Source organism: Canis lupus, chromosome 6 (genome assembly GCF_048164855.1).
Source record: "Canis lupus baileyi chromosome 6, mCanLup2.hap1, whole genome shotgun sequence".
NCBI classification, from domain to species: domain Eukaryota; kingdom Metazoa; phylum Chordata; class Mammalia; order Carnivora; family Canidae; genus Canis; species Canis lupus.
Genome location: NC_132843.1, coordinates 73,217,829 through 73,237,874, shown reverse-complemented (window position 1 = coordinate 73,237,874; position 20,046 = coordinate 73,217,829). Strand labels below are relative to the sequence as shown.

Genomic DNA, 20,046 nt, shown 5'->3' with positions numbered 1-20,046 from the left:
GGACGTCCTCTTCCTTCCGCTAATAATAGTGTCAAAGTCAGACACTCCAGAAAACTCTTCTCGTAGGTTGTACTCTGCTCTTTGATTTTTCAGACCTTTGTGCAACATGCTTTCCGCCAGGTGGTATGATAGTATAGAGGTCACTGAGGCGTCGTGTCCACGCTCGGAGAGCTCATCACCAGCTGGGGGGGACCTTGACCCACGCCAATTTCCACCCATTGGAGCAGGGTGCGTGCTGCCGCAGACGTGAGCTCTGAGGGGACAGACAGGGTCATCCGTCCAGCCTGTGGAGCCAGGGAAGAGTGGTCGGGGGAGGAGGCTTTGTAAAGATCCAGCTCAGACAAAAAGAGGAGCCAGTCTCAGGCTGCAGAAAACAATGTGGACCAAGACTGTCTATTGTGGCGGTGTCTATTCCTGGAAGTGCCAGAAATCTGGTGTCTTATTTTTACAACAAATAAACACTAAAGTAGCAAGTATTACGTTGATTCATGCCTGGGTGCCCGCCTGTCTCTACTCTCCTATAATTTCCATTTCCTCCCTCTCGCCCCCACTTCGAGCCTGCTCCATTCTCTCTTATCCAACTTCAGATTGGAAATGTACTATGAAATAAGTGGTGTTTGTGCTTTGGTGGCTCCTCACCCCCGCCCCATGATCCTGCCTATCCTACTTTCAAGGCCTTGCAAGATTTGTTTCTTTTCCTGCTTCACCAGCTGCCTCCAGGGCTTCTCTCCTTGTTCTCACTGGCCAGTGACAATGCACTTTTCTCCGTCTCTTCAACAGGTGTGGCCCCTTTTCTACCCCAGGGCCTTTCCACTGCCTGTTCTTTTGTTTCTCCAACTTTTCGCGTAGCTAGTTCTTCTTGCTTCTGATGCCAGTTTGAAAGTCACTTTCTCAGGGCTGGGTAAGGTCCCCTAACACATATTTTCACAGTGCCCTAAACTATTCCTAGTATTATCACAACTGTAATTATCCATGTTTGTTTAAAATCTGACTTCACTGCTAGAATGCAAGACTCATTCGGGAAGAAACTGTGCCTATCTGATTTATCACTGTATGTTCAGAGCCTAATATATTAGACTTCTTCAGTATATGAATGAATGGATGGCTGGATGCATGGAGATCATTCTCCCTCCCCTCTTTCACCCTGGCACCCCACGTCTTGTTGTCAAGTGGCTCTCCAAAAAGCTCAATCTGGAGATCTAATTGAACATAAAAGACAATGTAGACCAGTGCTCTTTGAAAGAGGAAGATTGTTATGTTCTCATGAGCACACCTCCCTTGTCTCCTCCTTATCCCAAACCGTAAGAGGACCCCTTAGTTTGTTCATTTGAGGGAAAAGCATGACCCCATGGGAGCAGTGGAGGTGACATCCAGTGAGTACTCCCTTTGCCAATGTCACCTGTGGCAGGCTCAGATGCACAGGTCATTTTGGGAGAGAAAAGGATGCTCTGCAAGGGGCCAGGGCCCGCCTTCTCCTCTCCTTTACCCCCTTAGTTCAGACCTGCACCCCCTCAGCTCTGTGACAGCAGAGCCTCCCTGCTGGCTTTCTAGTCTCCAAGTTCTCCCCCACTTCAGGTACCCCACCGTTGGTTTCCCACAAACAGACTCTCTTGAGATCCTGCAATGCCTCTACTGCCTTCACAGCCAAGTCTAAAGCCCTCAGCCAGGCTGCCTGGTCCTAGACCACCCATAAGGCCCAGGCCGGCTTCCACGAAACTTTTCCTGATGCCTCCATCCCAGGCCCTTCCTGCCACGGCCCCACATCTGGTGAGGATGTGAGTTAATAGTACCTGATTTCACTATTGATTCATCTCCACTTGCTTTCTGTGTCTTGCCTCCTCTACTGGGCACATAGTTGATGTTGTATAAATATTTGGTTGAATCGCTGATTGGGGAAATCATAGCAATGAAGCCATTAAAAGAATTGGAACCAGGCAAAATTGCAGGCATGTGTGAGTATGTGCACGCATGTGTATTTGCACAAGTACACACGTGTTCTCAGGCCAAAAGCTCTCCTACAGCTCCCCAGGAAACATTCCCAAATGCTTGCCCAGTTCCCTAGTCACCTGTGCTATTATTCCAGTAATGGGCCCTCTGCCCCTACTCCTGCCTCCTGATGTTCAACGTGTGGCTTGGTCAGTGCCCGTGAGGACATCTGCCTTTGGAACTCAGCATAAAGAGGTAACACTAGCTCATGGAACCCAACATGGAATTTTTTTTCTGTTTCCGCATCTGAGACTTCTTCCCTGACCCTGTGGCTCACCGAGGCTAGCAGTGTGCAGGTGGATGGAAGGAAAAGGGAAGGGGCTGGGGAGCGCTCCAGTGGGCTGGTCCTGACCAGCAGTTCCTCGTCCAACTCAGACCTGTACCAGAGCACATTACAGAGCATGGACTTGGCTGGTTCATGTGCCTCGACCGCAGTTCTATGAGGGTAGAGTCTGGGTCTGGTCCTGTGTCCCCGAGACCCACTACACAGTCAGTGTTGATAAATATTTAAGGAATGAGTGCAAGTGGGTGTGTGCTGGAGAAGACCTCAGAGTGGCGGCGTTCAGCTCCCTATGGAGATAAACTTTCTAACACACACTGATGCCCGTGGGCACTATTCTGAGGCTGTGATAAACTACCCCAGTGCCAGTGTTCAAGCAAGAGGAGGACAGCTGTTAGAGATGCTGCACCTAGGGAATCTAAGCAGTGGAAACCCAGGCTAGAATTCAAGGCAGAAAAAGATAAAGAGCCGGGGAAAGCTGTAGACAAAGAGTTTTTGGAACAGCACAGAGGAAGAATGGCCAGAGAGGAAGCTGGGAAATCGTGAACGGCTTTCTGGATGAGATAGTAATTGATGAGGATTTTTTTTTTTCAAATCTGTAGCATTTCCGTAGGCAGAAAATGAGGAAAGGGCATCCTATACTGGTAGACCAGCACTAGCGAAGGTCAGGAGCTTTGCGGGGGAAGCAGCGTGTTAGAAATCAGGGTCTCCTACAGTGCGCCTGGAGTGTCAGCTCCAATGGAGTCCCAACAGAGGGACCCAGAGGTGAGAGGACAGTTTTGTGCTGGATCCTGGAATGCCTTCAGTGATGGGCTAAGATGTTTAGACTTTATCCTGTAGGTAAAAGTTTTTTTTTTTTTTTTCAGTTAGCAGCAATATGTTCTCTTGAGATAATTCTAGCAAGAATGAAAGTTGGATTGGAGAGAAAACAGTAAGGCCACAATTATTGACCGCTTATCGTATGCTGGCCTCGGTTCTAAGCAACTAGCATTTTGTCTCACTCTACCCTACTTGTGTGTGAAATAAGGTCAGGAATTATCCTATTTCACAGATGGGATGACTGAGGCACGGAGAAGTTAAGTTGCTTGTCCAAGGCCAGACAGCCAGTCATCTAGGCGTCTAACCTAGAAGACTTCTCCAGAGCCAATTTTAGCTATCCTAAGGGACCACCTCACCCAGGGACCAATTAGAGCCTAGCCTACCACAACAGTACCAGAGGAGGAGGGCCTGAATTAAAATTGTAGAGATGAAAATATAAAGGAGGCAGCATTTACTTACTGCCTTTTGTGTAAAAAAGGATGGCAGGAAATATCCATCTACAGCTGTATCTATGTATCTATATCGATCTATTCTTTTCCTTGCGTCCACATGAAATATGGGAGGGTACACCAGAAACTAATAAGGCTGGCAACCTATAGAGGGCAGGGCAGGGAATTGCAGTGGGTGAGACACCTCAATGTATGTCTTCTTTTTTTTTTCCCCAAAGATTTTATTTATTTATTTATTTGAGAGAGAGAGAGAGAGAGAGAGAGAAAGAGAGAGAGTAATCAGGGGGAGGGGCAGAGGGAAAGGGAGTGAGAAGTAGACTCCGCACTGAGCAAGGAGCCCAACGTGGGACTCAGCGTGGGGCTTGATTCCAGGACCCTGGGATCACGACCTGAGCTGAAGGCAGCCGCTTAACCAACTGAGCCACCCAGGCACCCCTGCTCAATGTATGTCTTTTAATATAGTTCTGATTTCTGACCCACGTGAATGCGCTATTCATTCAAAAAACACAAATGATTAAAAAAAAAACTGAAAAGGCACAATTTAAAAGCTAATTCGAAGCAACAACTGAAAGTGAGTAACAGCTGATTGGATTTGGAAGGCAACGAAAGAACCAACACAGCCGAACAAAGTGCCTGGCTCTCCAATTTGAGTGTCTGGGAAAGTGGTAGCTCTGCAGCCTCTCTGGGGAAACGGGGAGAGTGGTTTGAGGGAGGCTATTATATATTCAGGATTATTTGTGGGTGGAAGTGGACTTTTGGAGGTTAAGGTAGGGTCGACAACACTGAGTGGGAGTGGGGGGTGTTGATTTGGGACATTTACGTGATGGTAAATGGTACGTGATGGTAACAGACCCTGTGAGTGGATATTGAGATTAAGAGTAGACAAGGAGAAAGCAAGAGGGCAGAAGACAGAAGTTCAAGGAACCTATGCTGAAGGATTAGTCAAAAGGAGGCTGAGATGGTCAAGGGCAGGATGGAGAGGTGAGTGCCAGGGAACGGAGTCAGGATGGTAGGTTTTGGGATCAGGATGGAGAGGTGAGTGCCAGGGAGCAGAGTCAGGATGGTAGGTTTTGGGATCAGGATGCTATGCTTCTAGAAACAGGGGAGAGGAGATACATCAGAGACATGATGGAACCACCCAGCAGAGGGTCCCCCCTGCTTCTCTTCCCATTCTATAAAAGACGACAACTGGACACACAAGGGTCTTCGTCCCCCACATTTCAACCAATGTAGATATCCTATTGCTCAGAAAGGTGTTTTTAAACAATACACTCCAGCAACGGAGTAGTTAAAAGAGAAACTGAGGCAGGCAGTCCTAGAAAGCTTCTCGGATTTTCTGCTAGCACCCCATTCAGGCCAATGGAAGCTTGTAATTTGAGGTTTTATTTTTGCTTTTTATTCTTCCCCCCTCTCCTTCCATTACACACATCAATGCAAACACAATTACACACACCACACACACACACACACACACACACACACGGCACGAAAGGGCCCTTTGCAAAAGCATTTTTCTGGATCAGACTTAATGCTGCTCGGAGGGGGGAAGAGCAGAGCAGAGGAAAGGCAGGAGATGCAAGCCACCATAGCTACTTTTCCTCCCCTTTAAGACTGCCTGGTTACGGTCCTGGGAAAGAAAACCCCTGCATTCCTCCCCTTTAATTCGGTTTATTGTTAAAGCACTGGAGCAGCTAATCCTCCCAGACCTGTAGGAGCTGGAGTAGGAGCACCATTCCTTCTGACTCCGGGTAAGATGAGTCTGATTCTTTTCTTGGCTTTGGGAGGTTCCCTTGCTTAGGGGGAGGCAGGTGGCACGTAGAGATGTGTTCGAAGAGCCACTTTTGCAAGCAACTTGGGTATTCTATTCCTTTTAGCCCCATTTCCAGTCTTGCCTGACTCTTGTGGTATCAAGGGTAAGTTGTAGCTGCTTTGGAAAATAAGTCTGAATGGGGGCCCAGGTGGCACCTCCTTGCGGAGCCATCTGCCATCACTTCAGGGTTGGTGTGAGTGGGAACCGTTTGCACTTCTGAGCCGCGCAAGGGGAGCAAAATATCCATGTATGTCCCTCTTGCACCGCCTGCCTGCAGGCTGCATCTGAGGGGCAATCCTCAGGGCCACCCGGGAGGGGCTGCCCATCTGCAGAGGTGGGGACCTCCAGCGGGCTTGCACCCCTGCCTCCTTGCCCATCCTGCATCTCTTAACCTCTCTGACCCCATCGGTCAAGGACCCATGCCCTTCTGCCTACCTGTCTGGGTTGTTGTGACTGTTAAGAGAGCCAGTGGGCAAAAAGGTAGTTTGTAAACAGCCTGTGGCTCTGCAAACCCCCAGGGAGCGGACCAGCCTCAGTCCCTTCAGGCAGGGTCCAGGGACAGGCTCCAGCTCCACGGCCACCTGGGCTGTGTTAGGATGCAGAACTCAGGGTGTCGGTCACAAGGCGGCTCCCTCACCTTCTCCAGGGGCAGGTCCATCTCCCTTCTGTCTTTAAACTTCCCCAGCTGGGCGGGCAGGTGAGATGTTAACGGAAGGTCTGGATTCTCCACCCCCACCCGCGCTGTGGCCCCTTCTCCCCACGTAACTTTGACGCACAAGCATTAACCCCGAGGCTCCCGGAGGCGGCTGCCAGGGCTGGCCCGGGTCTGGCGGTTGTGCCTGGCTGGCCAGCTGCTGGCTCTGGGACCGGATCAATTAACTGGTCAGGAGGAAAATCTCTGCGAGGGGTCAAAGAGTCAAGCAGGTTCCTGTTGGGGAAGGAGATGATCTTTCCCAGAGCAGAGGCCAGAAGCACCCCGGCCCCTGGCAGTCCTTGTGACCCAGGCTTAACCAGGGCCAAAGATGAGATCCAATAGGCCATAACACAAAGTGCTTAGTAATACCTGATGTGGGAAACACACGTGCCTTTAGCACGAGCCCACCAAGCCGGTGGGGCAAATAGTATTTCTCCCTCCCTATGGACAAGACCACTGAGACTCAAAGAGGCTTGCCTAGGGTTGCAAAGCTGGATATTGGTGGTATCCAGTTAACGACAGCATCATTTGAATCCAGAACTTCTGACATCATCAGTGACCTTTCCGTGATACTGCAGATAGCTATCATGTGTTGGGGGCAGTGGCTGGCAGGCAGGTGTGTGTTAAGAGCACTCTTGAGAATGCACAAAACTTTGGGAAAGAAGTCCGAGTGACAGGAGGTTTGAGCTGGAGCCCGGAGAGGCAGAGGATGGCCTGGCCTCAGAGCCCTTCTCAGAGCCTCAGAGTCAGCTATTCCAGGGGGGACTTGGTCAGGTGCTGGGGTTGCAGGAACGTGTCCCAAGGATGAGGCGAGGTACGTGAAACCAGGTGATCACTTCCAGGAGAGAGGCAACAGGTTTTGTGGAGGCTCTGATACACTGGGGTTCCCAGTCCAGCTCTGCCATTGACCCTCGGATTTGGGGCATTTTCTGTAACATTTCTACCCAGCAGTACTCAGCTGTGAAATGGGCATCACAACACCTCCTCTAAAGGCAGCAGCGAGGTGCCAGGGAGGGGAGGTGATGCAGATGGAGTGCCCCGGGGGTGTCCGTACTCCTCACGGCCTGGGAGCACTTCCTGGGAGCACTACAGGCAGCGGGCAGCGGCACCTTTGCTCCCTCTCCCGCGCTCCCGAGCTGCCCAGGGCTGCACCGAGCTCCCCGTGGCCGCACCGAGCTGCCCGCGGTCCGACCGAGCTGCCCAGGGCTGCACCGAGCTCCCTGCGGCCCGACCGAGCTGCCCGTGGCTGCACCGAGCTGCCCGCGGCCCGACCGAGCTGTCCGAGCTGTCCGTGGCTGCACCCAGCTGCCCACGGCCCGACTGAGCTGCCCAGGGCTGCACCGAGCTGCCCGCGGCCCAACCGAGCTGCCCGCGGCCCCACCAAGCTGTCCAGGGCTGCACCGAGCTCCCTGCGGCCCGACCGAGCTGCCCGTGGCTGCATCGAGCTGCCCGCGGCCCGACCGAGCTGCCCGGGGCCGCACGGAGCTGCCCGCGGCCCGACTGAGCTGCCCAGGGCTGCACCGAGCTGCCTGCGGCCCGACTGAGCTGCCCGTGGCTGCACCGAGCTGCCCGCGGCCCGACCGAGCTGCCCGTGGCTGCATCGAGCTGCCCGCGGCCCGACCGAGCTGCCCGGGGCCGCACGGAGCTGCCCGCGGCCCGACTGAGCTGCCCAGGGCTGCACCGAGCTGCCCGCGGCCCGACCGAGCTGCCCGTGGCTGCACCGAGCTGCCCGCGGCCCGACCGAGCTGCCCGTGGCTGCACCGAGCTGCCCGCGGCCCGACCGAGCTGCCCGTGGCTGCACCGAGCTGCCCGCGGCCCCACCGAGCTGCCCGGGGCTGCACCGAGCTGCCCGCGGCCCGACCGAGCTGCTCGGGGCTGCACTGAGCTGCCCGGGCCGCCGGGTGAATGAGCCGCAACATGAATGAGACGGAGCGGCCGCGCGCGTCGCTACAACCGCAGGCGCGTCCCCGCGGCCACCGCCAGGGAGGGGCCGGGGCTCGGCGGGGCGGGGCGGGGCGGGGCGGGGCGGGGCGGGTGGGGGGGGGCGGCTCGGAGGGGGGCGCCCAGCACCTGCGCCAAGGCGGCACCTCCTGCGGAGTCCGGCTTAAGGGCGGCGCGTGGCAGACGCACCGTCACTATTACCCTTGAAAACTCCTTGGAGAGGTGGCCCCGGGGACCAGCGTGACGCCCGAGGAGAGACCCTTGGCTCACGGTGCTGCCCAGGGCGGCGGCCGAGCTCCCTCTGCTCTTGGTTCAGCACCGGGTGAAGCAGTTGGTTTGCATTTCAGGGCCGGGATGTATGAAACATTAGGTATTTTTAAACACTTTAGAGTCACAGTGAGCTGAGGTGTCCCCGCTGTGAAGCGCACTTGGGAGCAGAGCCGCTGGGGGGACCCCGGGTTGATTGGCGGCTCCTGTCGCGCGCTCACCTCTATCTAGTTAGTGTCTCGTTTCCCCTTCTTTCTCCCCAGCGCCTGGTGTTTATTTAATTCGCGTGCCTGTAACGGGGACCCCCTGCATAGTGTGACAGAGGTTGCAGGGTGATTCTGCGCCCCAGATGCCCCAGGAAGGTGGAGACACAGAGCAGGGATCATTATTCCCATTCAGCAGAGGAGGAAACTGAGGCTCCACGGGGTTAGGAGCACAAGAGGAATCAGTGGCACACCCTTGCCCTCTCCAGGGACTCCTAGGTCTTGGCCCTCCCGCCACCAAATGAAGCCTTGGAGGATGTTTTGTAAGAGGCACACAGTAAATCTTAAGCAACATGTGAGTTCTGACCTGTCCCTGCAGCCGGAGGGATTGGCTTAGACCTAAATGTGTGTTTGAGCCTGAAATAAACTGCAGGAGGCGATTGAAAAACGTCCTTCCTCGGTGATTCTGTGAACCGAAAGTGCCACGCAGCCCTGGCCCTGGAGCCGGGCTGCGTGGGGGAGCCGGGGATGGAGCCCATGTTCCTTGCAGCTTCGTCCACCCAGAAGTCTCCGGGAGGCTTTAAGGTCCAGGGCCTGGGCTTGAGCTGCGGCCCTCGGCCCTCGAACGGGGAATGGATTGTGACAGCTCGCACAGGCCCAGCTGTGTGCCTCTGACACCGCGGCTGGCGAGAGCATGGCTATGACCTGAGGCTGCTGGAAACTTCCTCTGTTGCTCAAGCAAATGCAGAATCACAAAGTTATCAGAGGAGGCCAGTCTCCCTGTTTTCCCAAGTAGGCTCTGGGCAGCCCTGGACACCCTGGGTGCTAGCAGGTGCGACACAAGGAAGGTTTCACCGTCCAGTAAATTGGGGGGGCGGGGATGCCAGGTTAGAGGGCATTAACCAAGCATCTTTAAGAGTCATCAGAGCCTTCAACAAGCTAATGTGGATCATGAATCTCTAATAGGAGCAGCAAATCCACTTTGCACACAGAAAGCCTCCTGGGACTAATATGCTAAAAATCAAACTTCAAGGAACCTTGATCTATTCCAGTCTCCTCTTCTCTCTAAGGACAAAGGTGGAAACCCAGAGAAGTACGGTGTTCTGCCTGGAGCTGCACAGCTCCTCGGTACCAAATCGAAACTGGAACCAGAACTTGAGCCCGCTCTTTCTTTCTTTCTTTCTTTCTTTCTTTCTTTCTTTCTTTCTTTTTCTTTTCTTTTTTTTTTTAGCCCTTTCTAATGTCCCTCTCAATCCAAAGGATGACGCAAAGTCCAATATGGGTCAGAGTCCAGGAAACTGGGGATCAGGACAAGAAAACATCCGAGTGTTAGTTAGCCTTTAGCCCCTCACCAAGCCATTTATATGTTGCCATGACTCCGTGAGCCCCAGCCCGGAGGCAGAGAGCACATTCTTATGAAAGATGACCCATCCGATAACCTCCCTCCCAGAACCCACCAGCTTTTCTGAGTCATGCTCCCAAGAAATGGAAAACCCTGGAAGCAGACTGCAAAGCAGTCTTAGGGTGGGCTGATTCCACTGAGGTCAATAAGAGAGCCACATGCAGTACCTCAGGAAGGCTCTGAGGTGAGCTTACCATGCCCCAAGTGATGCGCCCTTGCTTGCCCAGAAGCCCCAAGTGGGGGAGCATAGCTAAGGCCCAGTGGCTCTTCCCCTGGGTAGAGTTGAGAGCCATTATCTGTGGGTCCAAGGGTACTGGGATGCTACTCCAAGATTCTCTCCTTCCTTCTATCTCCTCTGGGTTGGTCCTAGCCAATTTAGGAGCCCTGCTTGGGCTGGGGAAACACACAGTGAATTGAATTGAATTGAGTTGAATTGAACCAAATGCCTGGATTAAAACATGGTGTGCCCAAGGCTCTGGGATGGTTTATCAGGAGGGGTGGCTTTTAAGCTGTTAGTCCAAGTGATTCGTTTAATAAGCCCCTCAGAGCAGCTAGGACTCCCCATAGGAAGTTTTTGATAAGGAGGCTTTGTGGAGCAGGGTGGGCAGGAGTGAGGGGCCAGGGAGAGGGTCCAGGGCAGTGTGAGGTCATGAGACGACCGCGCATCTTTGGGACATGGTGATGGCAATGAGGAGGCCCCTGAAGATAAGCCTCGTCTGCCTTAGAGTTCTTCTGGTGCCGGTGCTGTTCCTGTGACCAAATGGAGCTTGGGAAGGAGAGAAGGACAGGGGTCGGTCTTCCATGGAAGAAGCGTGAGAAGGGCACCTGCCTCCCGGGCTCATAGCCCAAGCATCTCTCAGCAGCACCTCATAAATAGCCAGGCTGGATGTCACCACGGATCACACGGCCTGTCCCCAGAAGCACAGAAAGGGTGGTGCTCAGAGGCAGAGTCCACCCCGGGGCTGCATGGCCTGCCCTTTAGGGAGAACTTTGCCCTCTGCGGTGTCCTCCCCAGCTGTGGAACTGTGTCCCGACACAGCAGGAAGACCACCCCGAAAACTCGGACGGAGCCCTGCCCGGGGCGAGGCGCTGCACGAGGCCTAAGGGAGACAAGGAGATGGGCCAGGTTCGGTCCACGTGGAGTTACTTTCTCGGGAAGACGTGACCTCAGACTGTCATAGGTCGTACAGAAGCAAGGAGCTGGCTCATGTGACAGAGTGGCTTTGGGTGGGTGGAGGGACCGATGCCGGATAGTGTCCCACGTGCTGCTGAACAAGAGCCAGACCCAGGCCCTGAGAGGTGATGGTGGCCTTCCGTGGCCACTCTGCCCTGCCCACTGCAGGGTTCTAAACAGAGCCTCGCCGTGACACCCTTAGACAGGAGGCCCCGTGGCCTTCCCTTCCCAGGGCATGGGTCTTCTTGCTGCGGGTCCCTCTCTAGCCAGTAAACAATTGTCCTCCCACCCTATACCGAAGTTAAGTCGGATTCCCTGATGGCCCCAATGCTCTCTCCTGGGCCCTCCTCCCCACTGGATCATTGGACCAGTGTGGACGGGGCTCTTGGCCTATGTGGGCTCGGTACTAGGCACTAGGGATTCCAGCTGAGTAACACAGGGCGCCTGCAGCACCCGCAGTGGGGGGGTGGCCCGGGAGTGGGGGACCCGCGCATCCTCAATCAATCTACAACCGACCTCTGAATGGCTTGAGCACGTTCATTTGCCAGCTCCCCTCCTGCAGGCGTGTGGTTTTAGTTGTTTATTTACACACCTACGCTTGGTCTTTCCAACTTGATGGGAAGCACTCTTTTCTTTAAAGATTTTATTTATTTGTTCATGAGAGACACACAGAGAGAGGCAGAGACACAGGCAGAGGGAGAAGCAGGCTCCCTATGAGGAGCCCGATGCGGGACTCGAACCCAGGGCCCCGGGATCATTCCCTGAGCTGAAGGCAGATGCTCAGCCGCTGAGCCACCCCGATGCCCCGATTGGAAGCATTTTTTAAGGGCCTCGTGTCACAGCCACGTCTGCTGTAGCCCTGGGGGGAATGAAGGAGTGTTGTCTCCAACAAGTCAAAGGTGGTCCCCATGAGCAAGGCCACTGCCTCGGCCGGGAGTCATTTCTGCGGAACATCCGTGAGGGTCCTGCCCTGTTGAGGAGTGAGGGTCACAGATGCCAACACCCTCGGCGTCTCCTGAGCTACAGGGTGACCTCAGTTGTACCTCAGCAGTGGCTCTTCCCGAGCCCTGAAGCCCAGTGGAGGCTGTGGCCGGAGAGAGGGAGAGGTGGGCATACTTTGGGAACAAGTGACAGCCATCCTGGGGCTTCAGGCTTCTCAGGATGCGTTTTCTTTTCCTTCTAGAGAACCTAGATAGCAGCAGGAGTCGGGGAGCAGGGCGAGGACTTCGAGGGAAAGAAGCAGGGAGAATGTGGGCGCCCCTCTGAGAGCCCCTGGTTAGACCTCCGTGGCGCTGGGCGGGGGCCTGGGGACCTCCCTGCGGTTGGGGGGTGGTGGTGGCGGGAATGACCCAGGGTTTTTGGGGTCTGGGGCGTACCCCTCCCCGCCCCGAGTTTTCCACATTGCTCTGAAGATAGAGCTAAATTGTTAGGCTTGAGTGTATGGGAGGAGGGGTGGGCGGGAAAGATGTGTTCTTATAGCCGGCTTAGCTAAGAATACTATGTTTTTAAGCTATTTAAGAGAGATGGGAGAGAAGGAACAGGGAGTACAGATCTGCTAATGAGGTGGTCGTGCCTCCCGGAGAGCAGGCCCGGGTTCCGCCGGGCTCCAGCAGGGGGAGCGACGCACACCCAGCTGCTGGCCCCAGAGCTGGAAAGAAGAGTCTGGATTGGAGGGCGCCTGGGTGGCCCAGTGGTCCAGCATCTGCCTCTGGCTCAGGTCGTGATCCCCGCAGGGAGCCTGCTTCCCCCCCTGCCCATGTCTCTGCATCTCCCTCTGTGTCTCTCATGGTAAATAAATAAAATCTTTAAAGAAAAAAAAAAGAAGAAGATGCTTGATTGGGTCTTTACCTGGATAAGCAGCATCTGCAGGCCTGGGGGGTCTGTGAAGGGGAGAGAGACAGACACACACGCATAGACCGACCCTGTCGATTCGGCTCCTCTGACTGTCCACCCCGACACCCCCATACGTCCGTCGAGACTCCCAGCTGCAGTGTCCACGCTAAGAAGCACTCGATCCACGCCCAGATGCCAACCTCTCTGATAAGTGGAAGCTGCCAGATTTGGGGCTGAGACTCTGCAGAGCGGCATCCGGATAAAGATAGCCCGGATTCTAATATCTCATCTTCCCCAAAGCAGCCTGCCAGTCGGAGTTCATTTGTCTCTGCCTTGTCACTGTGCCCTCCAAATCAAGGACCAGGCCACCGCATGGCTGGCGAGTCCTCCTCTGGCTAGCGGGCCCTGAACTGCTGCGTCCCTCTGGGCTGCCACCCTCCCAGGACGAGCAAATCCACAGACGGACCTGAGGATACAAGCACAAACCAGATCTACGCGGGAATGTGCTAAATGCTAAGGGATTCGTAGTATTAACTCGCATGCGTTTTTCATAATATCGGCCACCAGTTCGCGTACAGCCAGGCTGCAGGTTTACACGCAATCCTGAAGTGAGCAAAGGAAATGTAGCATCTTTATTTCCTCTAAAGTCTTTCTCGCGAACCCAAAAGGGAAATGGGCAACTTTAAATGTGAACTTGTTCATCACAGCGTCTCGGGTTCAGCAGAGTCTCGTTGCGCTGCCTCAGTTTCTCCCGGGAAAGCACACAGCCTTGAGACGGCTTCTCCTCCTCTTGCTCTACGTCCGGGACATTTTATGTGATAAGGTGCTTACCTGACTTGGTTGTAGATAGGAGAAGGGGGCCTCAGACTCATCGGGGACCTCAGATCCCAGGGATCTGGGATCTCACCAGAGGATGACTGGTGACCTCTGAGGTGTGACTGGTCCCACCTGGGGGCGTCATGCTGACACCCTCCGCGAAAGGCCCAGCTCCCAGCCATTTGCTTCCACCTGAGAAGCCCCGATTAAAGCTGTCTCTTCTTCCGGACCCCAGGGAACAGGCCCTCTAGCAGCTCTATGTCCCTTCACCAGGGCCATGATAAATGTTAAAGGACTGGTTCTCCAAGATAGGGGGATGACTTGGGGAGAAGCCCTGGTTCATGTAGCGTTTGCCCGCGTCCATGGTGTCAGTGCTCCCACTGTGGCCAATTTCAAGCCCACAACCTGAGACCTCTAACCACAGAGCTGGGGACACCCCTACGGTTCGGCTGTCATGACCTGAAGCAAGCTGGCTGCAGCCCCCCGCAGGCCCTGGGGAACTTCTGGGGTCCCTAAGGGTCATGCCACCCCATCTCCCCCTAGGCCTGCCCCATGATTACTTCCCACCTTGTTGAGTGTGGTTGTGGTCAAGTACCTCCCGCGCGTAGAGCTTCCCACCGGGTGGGAAGCCCACCCATCCGTGTCACCGCGGTCCCCCATTCCTGGATGGGTGTTCTACTCCGTAAGTGTGTGAAAGCAAAGATGCGTGCTTCGGGCAACTACACTCACCTCCCCCGTATCCTCACCAGGATCCACTGGGACCAAAATTGTCAAGCACACCTGTTCCCCTCCCATGGGGCCCTCGCTTGTGTCATGTTCCTCTTATTCATAGGAGCTTACAGGTTTCCCTCTATGCTACAGACCCTATTTTGTGACATGAGCCCTCCCGATGGGGATTACCAGGAGTGAAAACACATCAGCTTAGTACCCCTGAATATTGTCTCTGTCACAACGGTTTAGTATCTGTGAGACAAATGTGCTAAGTCTCTACGTCCACTATTTCATGTAACCTGCACCATGACCATAGATGGCTCTATCCCCATTTTACAGATGAGCTAACAGACTCAGAGGTCAGTAACTTGCCTAAGGCCGTTCGAATAAAATAACCAACAGTGGTAGAATTTGAACTCAGGTTGACCTCCAAATCTCTACTCTTTACCTGATGCCAAATTGTGGAGGCACAAAATTTCTCTTTGTTCTGAGAAGACCCCATGGATCCTATAGGAACTTGTTTTTTAAGACTATATTATTTATTTATTCATGAGAGACACAGAGAGAGAGGCAGAGACATAGGCAGAGGGAGAAGCAGTCTCCCCACGGGGAGCCCGATGCAGGACTCGATCCTAGGACCCCGGGATCAAGCCCTGAGCCAAAGGCAGATGCTCAACTACTGAGCCACCCAGGTGCCCCCACAGGAATTTTTTTAAATGGGGGAAGGAGGTGCATTGCCCAAGAGATGCAGCCATTGGGCATATTTTCCTACTTCTTAGTTAGGTCCAAAGAGAATAGGGAAAAAGAGGCAGCTAGGGCAGAGAGATTCCCCCCAACCCACCCAGCCACCCCCCAAGCACATGTTTCTCTCAAGTATTCATGCCTCACCAAGGGCGCTGTCACCCTGAAACTCCTACCAGAGACAGTCTAGCCAGCCTAGACTCCTCTCACCGCCCTGTGGGCACATCCCCTGGTATCCTACATAATAGGAACCCCAGAACGTATCCCGAGCCCACCCCTTCTCTCCCTCACTACTGCCACAATCCAAGCCACCGTCATTTCCCTCCTGGACTTGTGTCCCACCCATTTTCCATATATCAGCTCTTACTCCCCCGACCCCATTGTCCACAAAGCAGCTGGAGTGAGCTCTAACGCATCAGTGGTGTAATTCCTCTGCAAAAAATCTTTCCATATCTTGCCCTCTTGCTTAGAAGAAAATCCAGTACCTTCAGGAGAGCCTATAAGGCCTTATATGGTCTGCCCCCTGCCTGCCTTCCCCTGCCCACTCACCGCCCCGTGTCATGCAGGGTTCATCTGCTCCAGCCACACTGTCCCATCCGTCCCTTCAGGCTCTGGTCCCGGTTTTCCTACACTAGGTCACCGCGTACATGGTACTTCACTTGTTCCTGGCATGCCTCCTGTGGGCCTGCCGGTCCCAGGAAGACAGAACCATCACCTGTACGTAGCCAGCACCTGGTGCGTCATAGGTGCCGACTCTGGTGAATGGATATGGTGACTCCGGAACCCCGATAGAAAGTCGGGACAAGACTCAATTCAGATTTTAATGAATAACTATTTCCCCAGCACCATATTAATGTTGTGGGAGTTTGGGAGCAAACAATGCTTGTTCATCTAACAAGGAACAAGCATTAGGCCCGGAACAGGTAGGAGAGAGGCAAGAGGAAACAGGACTGGGGAGGTGGGTCGACCCAGACAACATAAGGTACCAGAAGGGAAGTCGAGCTGACTCCGCGGTTTGAATCAAGACCTTGACCATCACCTGGAAACGCAGGAAATGCCTCATTCAGCTTAGATTCCCCCCCAAGGTGCATAGTTGTGTACTAATCCATACGTGGGTGTGTTACTGCCCCTATATACATATGTACAAAGTGGACTTTGCACTACTAGACTCTCAACTCCTTGAGCGTGTAGCAAGTACAATGGGCATCCCATAAACATGCAACACATTTGTTTTAGTAATTTAGTTTTTTTTTTTTTAGTTTTTTTTTTAATAGTAATTTAGTGTTTTTTTTTTTTGTTTTTTTTTTTGTTTTTTTTTAAGACAGCACACAAGAGGTGGGTGGAGGCAGGGAGCAGGTTCTCCGCTGAGCAGGGAGCTGGACACGGGGCTCGATCCCAGGACCCCGAGATCATGACCTGATCCAAAGGCAGACCCTTAACTGACTGAGCCACCAGGTGCCCTTGTTGTAGTAATTTTAAAGAGCAAGTGGAGAGAATAGACTTATTTTTGCCCATTATCCAGGTTTTGCTTCCCAATCCTTCATTCTAGCTACTATATGAAAGATGTGTTTTTGATTCTTTTTGCAATTTGTTCTTACTGTCTGAGACATTAGCTGATCAGACCCTTTGTCCCCTTCCTCAAAGTATCCCCCAAAGCTTCAACTCTGGAGGCGATGGGTCGAAAGGAAGAAGATGACTGCAGCTCCTGGAAGAAACAGACGACCAACATCCGGAAAACCTTCATCTTCATGGAAGTGCTGGGATCGTGAGTCCTGGGGCTGAGAGATGGGGCGGCCGGGCTGCGTGCTGGGCGGGGGCGTGGAGGCTGGGAGCCTGGAAGGAGTTGTTCTGGGCCAGCAGCAGCTGACAAACTAGGACTGAGACTGCAGGGACTGGGGAGGTGAGTAGGGGAAGGTAGCTTGGTTTCATAACCCTGGGCCCACAGGGAATACCAGCCCTTTCCTTAGGCAGAAAGGCCCATCCTGGCCCACCCCCGGTGACCCCCTTTCCCTACCTCTAGATCAGAGACAACTCGTGGCTTCTCACCCTGGTGGCAGGAAAGAGGGGTTCTGGGGTACCTCCAGACATTCAGTGGCCCTAGAATTTCCTGGGTCGCATCCTCCAGGGTCTTCATTTCCTCGGGCAGCAAATAAGCCAACCAACCCCCCATGTCTGCTGTAGACGGAGGAAAAGGGGCTTTTGGGGCCTAGAAAGCTGACAGGCACGTATGCCGGAGTCAGCTCCCCACGCATGCCGGAGTCAGCTCCCCACCACCATCCTCTCTGCTCTATATTTAAGTGCCATGTTGGAAAAATAAAGTCACGCCGTAGCCCAAACTCCTACCAGCCTCCGGAGTGTCTGCTTCTGCCCCTTGACAACGATTACACGGCTGGAGGAGCAGAGACAGCCTGTCTGGAGCTGACTGTCCTGTTCAGTCCTGTCTCTCCTCCGGGAGGCTGCAGGCTCTGATGCAGGCTGCCACCGGCTCCAGGCCACCAGCTCCAGGCCACCAGCTCCTCTGTGGCCTCAGGACCCCAGCTGGCCAGCTAATTAGTCTGGGCTAATTGGGCCCCAGGAAGTGAGGGGCAGTTAGTAGGCCGCCCATTCAAGCAGGCTTTCCCTTTAGCCAACTCGGGCTAAGTTTAGCTCCCTCCGCCCTGGCCAGGAGGCCATGACCTCGGGCAATGACAGCTCCCCATACCCTCATCATAGACTGAGGGGAGCCAGGTCTGGCCCCAAGGGCAGCCCCCACCCCCGGGCTCTCCCTGCTTGAGCAAGGGCTCTGAGCACACAGGAGGATCTCGGTGCTGGTGCCGGTCATCAGAGCGTTGGCCCTCCATCAAGGCCCTTTGCCAAGACGGGGGTGGCTAGAGAGGGGTTTTTTGGCAGGAGAGAGGGACAAGACTCATGCGTGAATCAGAGATGATTTGCTAAGAATCCCAAAAATCAAGAGAAGGAGGGGGGATGCCCGGGTTGACAAGTGCTTATTCACTGTCTGCTCAGATTTGTGCTGTGGGACTGTCAGACATATGCTGCTCCCAGGGGGGTCGGCGAAGTCGGCCAGGGTCCTAACCTAGAGGGACATCCAGGGACCCTGGGGAGCTTATCCCTCTACCTTTCAACTGTGAAAATATCTAAAGTTTTTAGAAAGTGAAATAATAGTACAGTGAACCGATATACTGACCACCTCAATTCAACAATTGTTAACATTTCATTATATTTGTTTTATGTACATACATCTCTCTCTCTCTCTCTCTCTCTCTCTCACATACACACACACACACACACACACACACTGATTTCCCTGAACGATTTGTAAACAGTTGCAAACATCATGACATGTCACCTTGGAATCCTTCTGTCTGCATCTCCTAGAAATAAAGGCACTTTCTTCTATATGCCCAATGGCATTGCCACACTCAAGACAGTTAATAATAATTCCCTAGTAGCATTTTGGCAGAGATAGTTTTCTGGGGTTTTTTGTCTTGTTAAGATTTTATTTATTTATTCATGAGAGACACAGAGAGAGAGGCAGAGACAAGGGAGGCAGAGGGAGAAGCAGGCTCCCTGCAGGGAACCTGATGCAGAACTCGATCCCAGGACCCTAGGATCACTCCCTGAGCCAAAGGCATATGCTCGACCACAGAGCCACCCAGGTGTCCCTGTTTTTTTGTTTTCAAATATATATATATACAGATTCCTGATCCTAGACCTATTGCACGGGGATTCGGGGAGATAGGACCGAGCAACTAGGACTCTATTTTCCATGCTTCCAATGGCTCTAACCTATCCAGCCCCTCACTGACCTGGGGAACCAAAGGGACAAGACAGGGGACAGGTCACAGCAGTGGGGGCTGATCAGTAACTAAACAGTAGGCCCCCCTGTTGTGCCCAGGAGGGGGCCAGGCAGCCCCAGGCTGCAGACCTCCCTCATGGGGCGTTACCGGAGTTACCGGAGTTACCGTAGTTACCTAGTTACCGAGGTGAGGTGGTGCAGCGCTGACGGGGAGGGAGCAGTGGGCAGCGCAGACTCCTCTGAACGCAATGCACCAGAATCTCAGGACAAAGGCTTCTTCTCTGTAGCCCTCAGCTCCTCTGGAACACCCCGCCAGGGAGAGAACGCTTGCGGAGGTCCCCCAGAATCCCTGGGCCCTCAGGTAACCGTAGAGGCACGAGGCAAAGCTCGTCCACAGCAGGGTGAGTGTCACTCAGGTCCCAGTCCCCCTCCTTTCACTGCGCAGGAAGCGGCTTTTCTCCTTGGTCCTCCCTCCCCTCACCCATCGAGCAGTCTCCCAGCAAGAGGGGAGAGCGAGTCAGGGCCCCAAAGGCAGACCAAGCTCTACCGCAGCAAAGCACTCCTGGCTCCGGAGACTCTGCTTGTCTTGCCTTCCGACCCCAGCAACCTTAGCTGCTCAAAGCTAGCTCTCTGCTCCCCAGTCTGACCAGTGGCACAATTCAGTCTTGTAACCGCTCTCCCCTGCCCTGTGACACACACACACACACACACACACACACACACACACACACTGTACAAGGAGCTTGAGGCAGAAAAGCAGTAACACCACAATTGCCACAACACTGCACATCTCCAGGAGGCGTGGTTTACACACACACTGAGATGTCAATGGCCCCCCAGGAAGGCCTTAATTCAATCTCTTTCCACAAGAGGACCCCAGTAGGTGTCAGGGGGCCACCTGTGCCTACGGGTGAAAGGGGGGACTCTGAAAGTGAGTCCTGGGAGGTCAGGGCTGGCAGGAATCCTGAGAGCTATGCGGTTCACCTCTCTCCTTTTACAGGAGGGAAGGTGGGATCCGAAGATGAGTGGAACGCGCAGCCCATCCCAGGCCAGCCTCCTCACACATCCAGCCTCCCTCCATCCATGCAACCAACACACCTGTATTGAGCGTTTTCCATACGTGC

General features: G+C 53.9%; 1 protein-coding gene across 1 annotated transcript in view; it reads left to right on the top strand.

The window, feature by feature from the left end:
• Positions 1-5,073: 5,073 nt before the first annotated feature.
• CAMK1G (calcium/calmodulin dependent protein kinase IG) overlaps positions 5,074-20,046 on the top strand; it is a 30,393-nt gene continuing 15,420 nt past the window's right edge. Inside the window, exons 1-2 of the mRNA XM_072831193.1 lie at positions 5,074-5,282; positions 16,771-16,891. Coding sequence (XP_072687294.1) covers positions 16,800-16,891 — 92 coding nt within the window. The 5' untranslated portion in view covers positions 5,074-5,282; positions 16,771-16,799. The remainder of the gene's footprint in view (positions 5,283-16,770; positions 16,892-20,046) is intronic.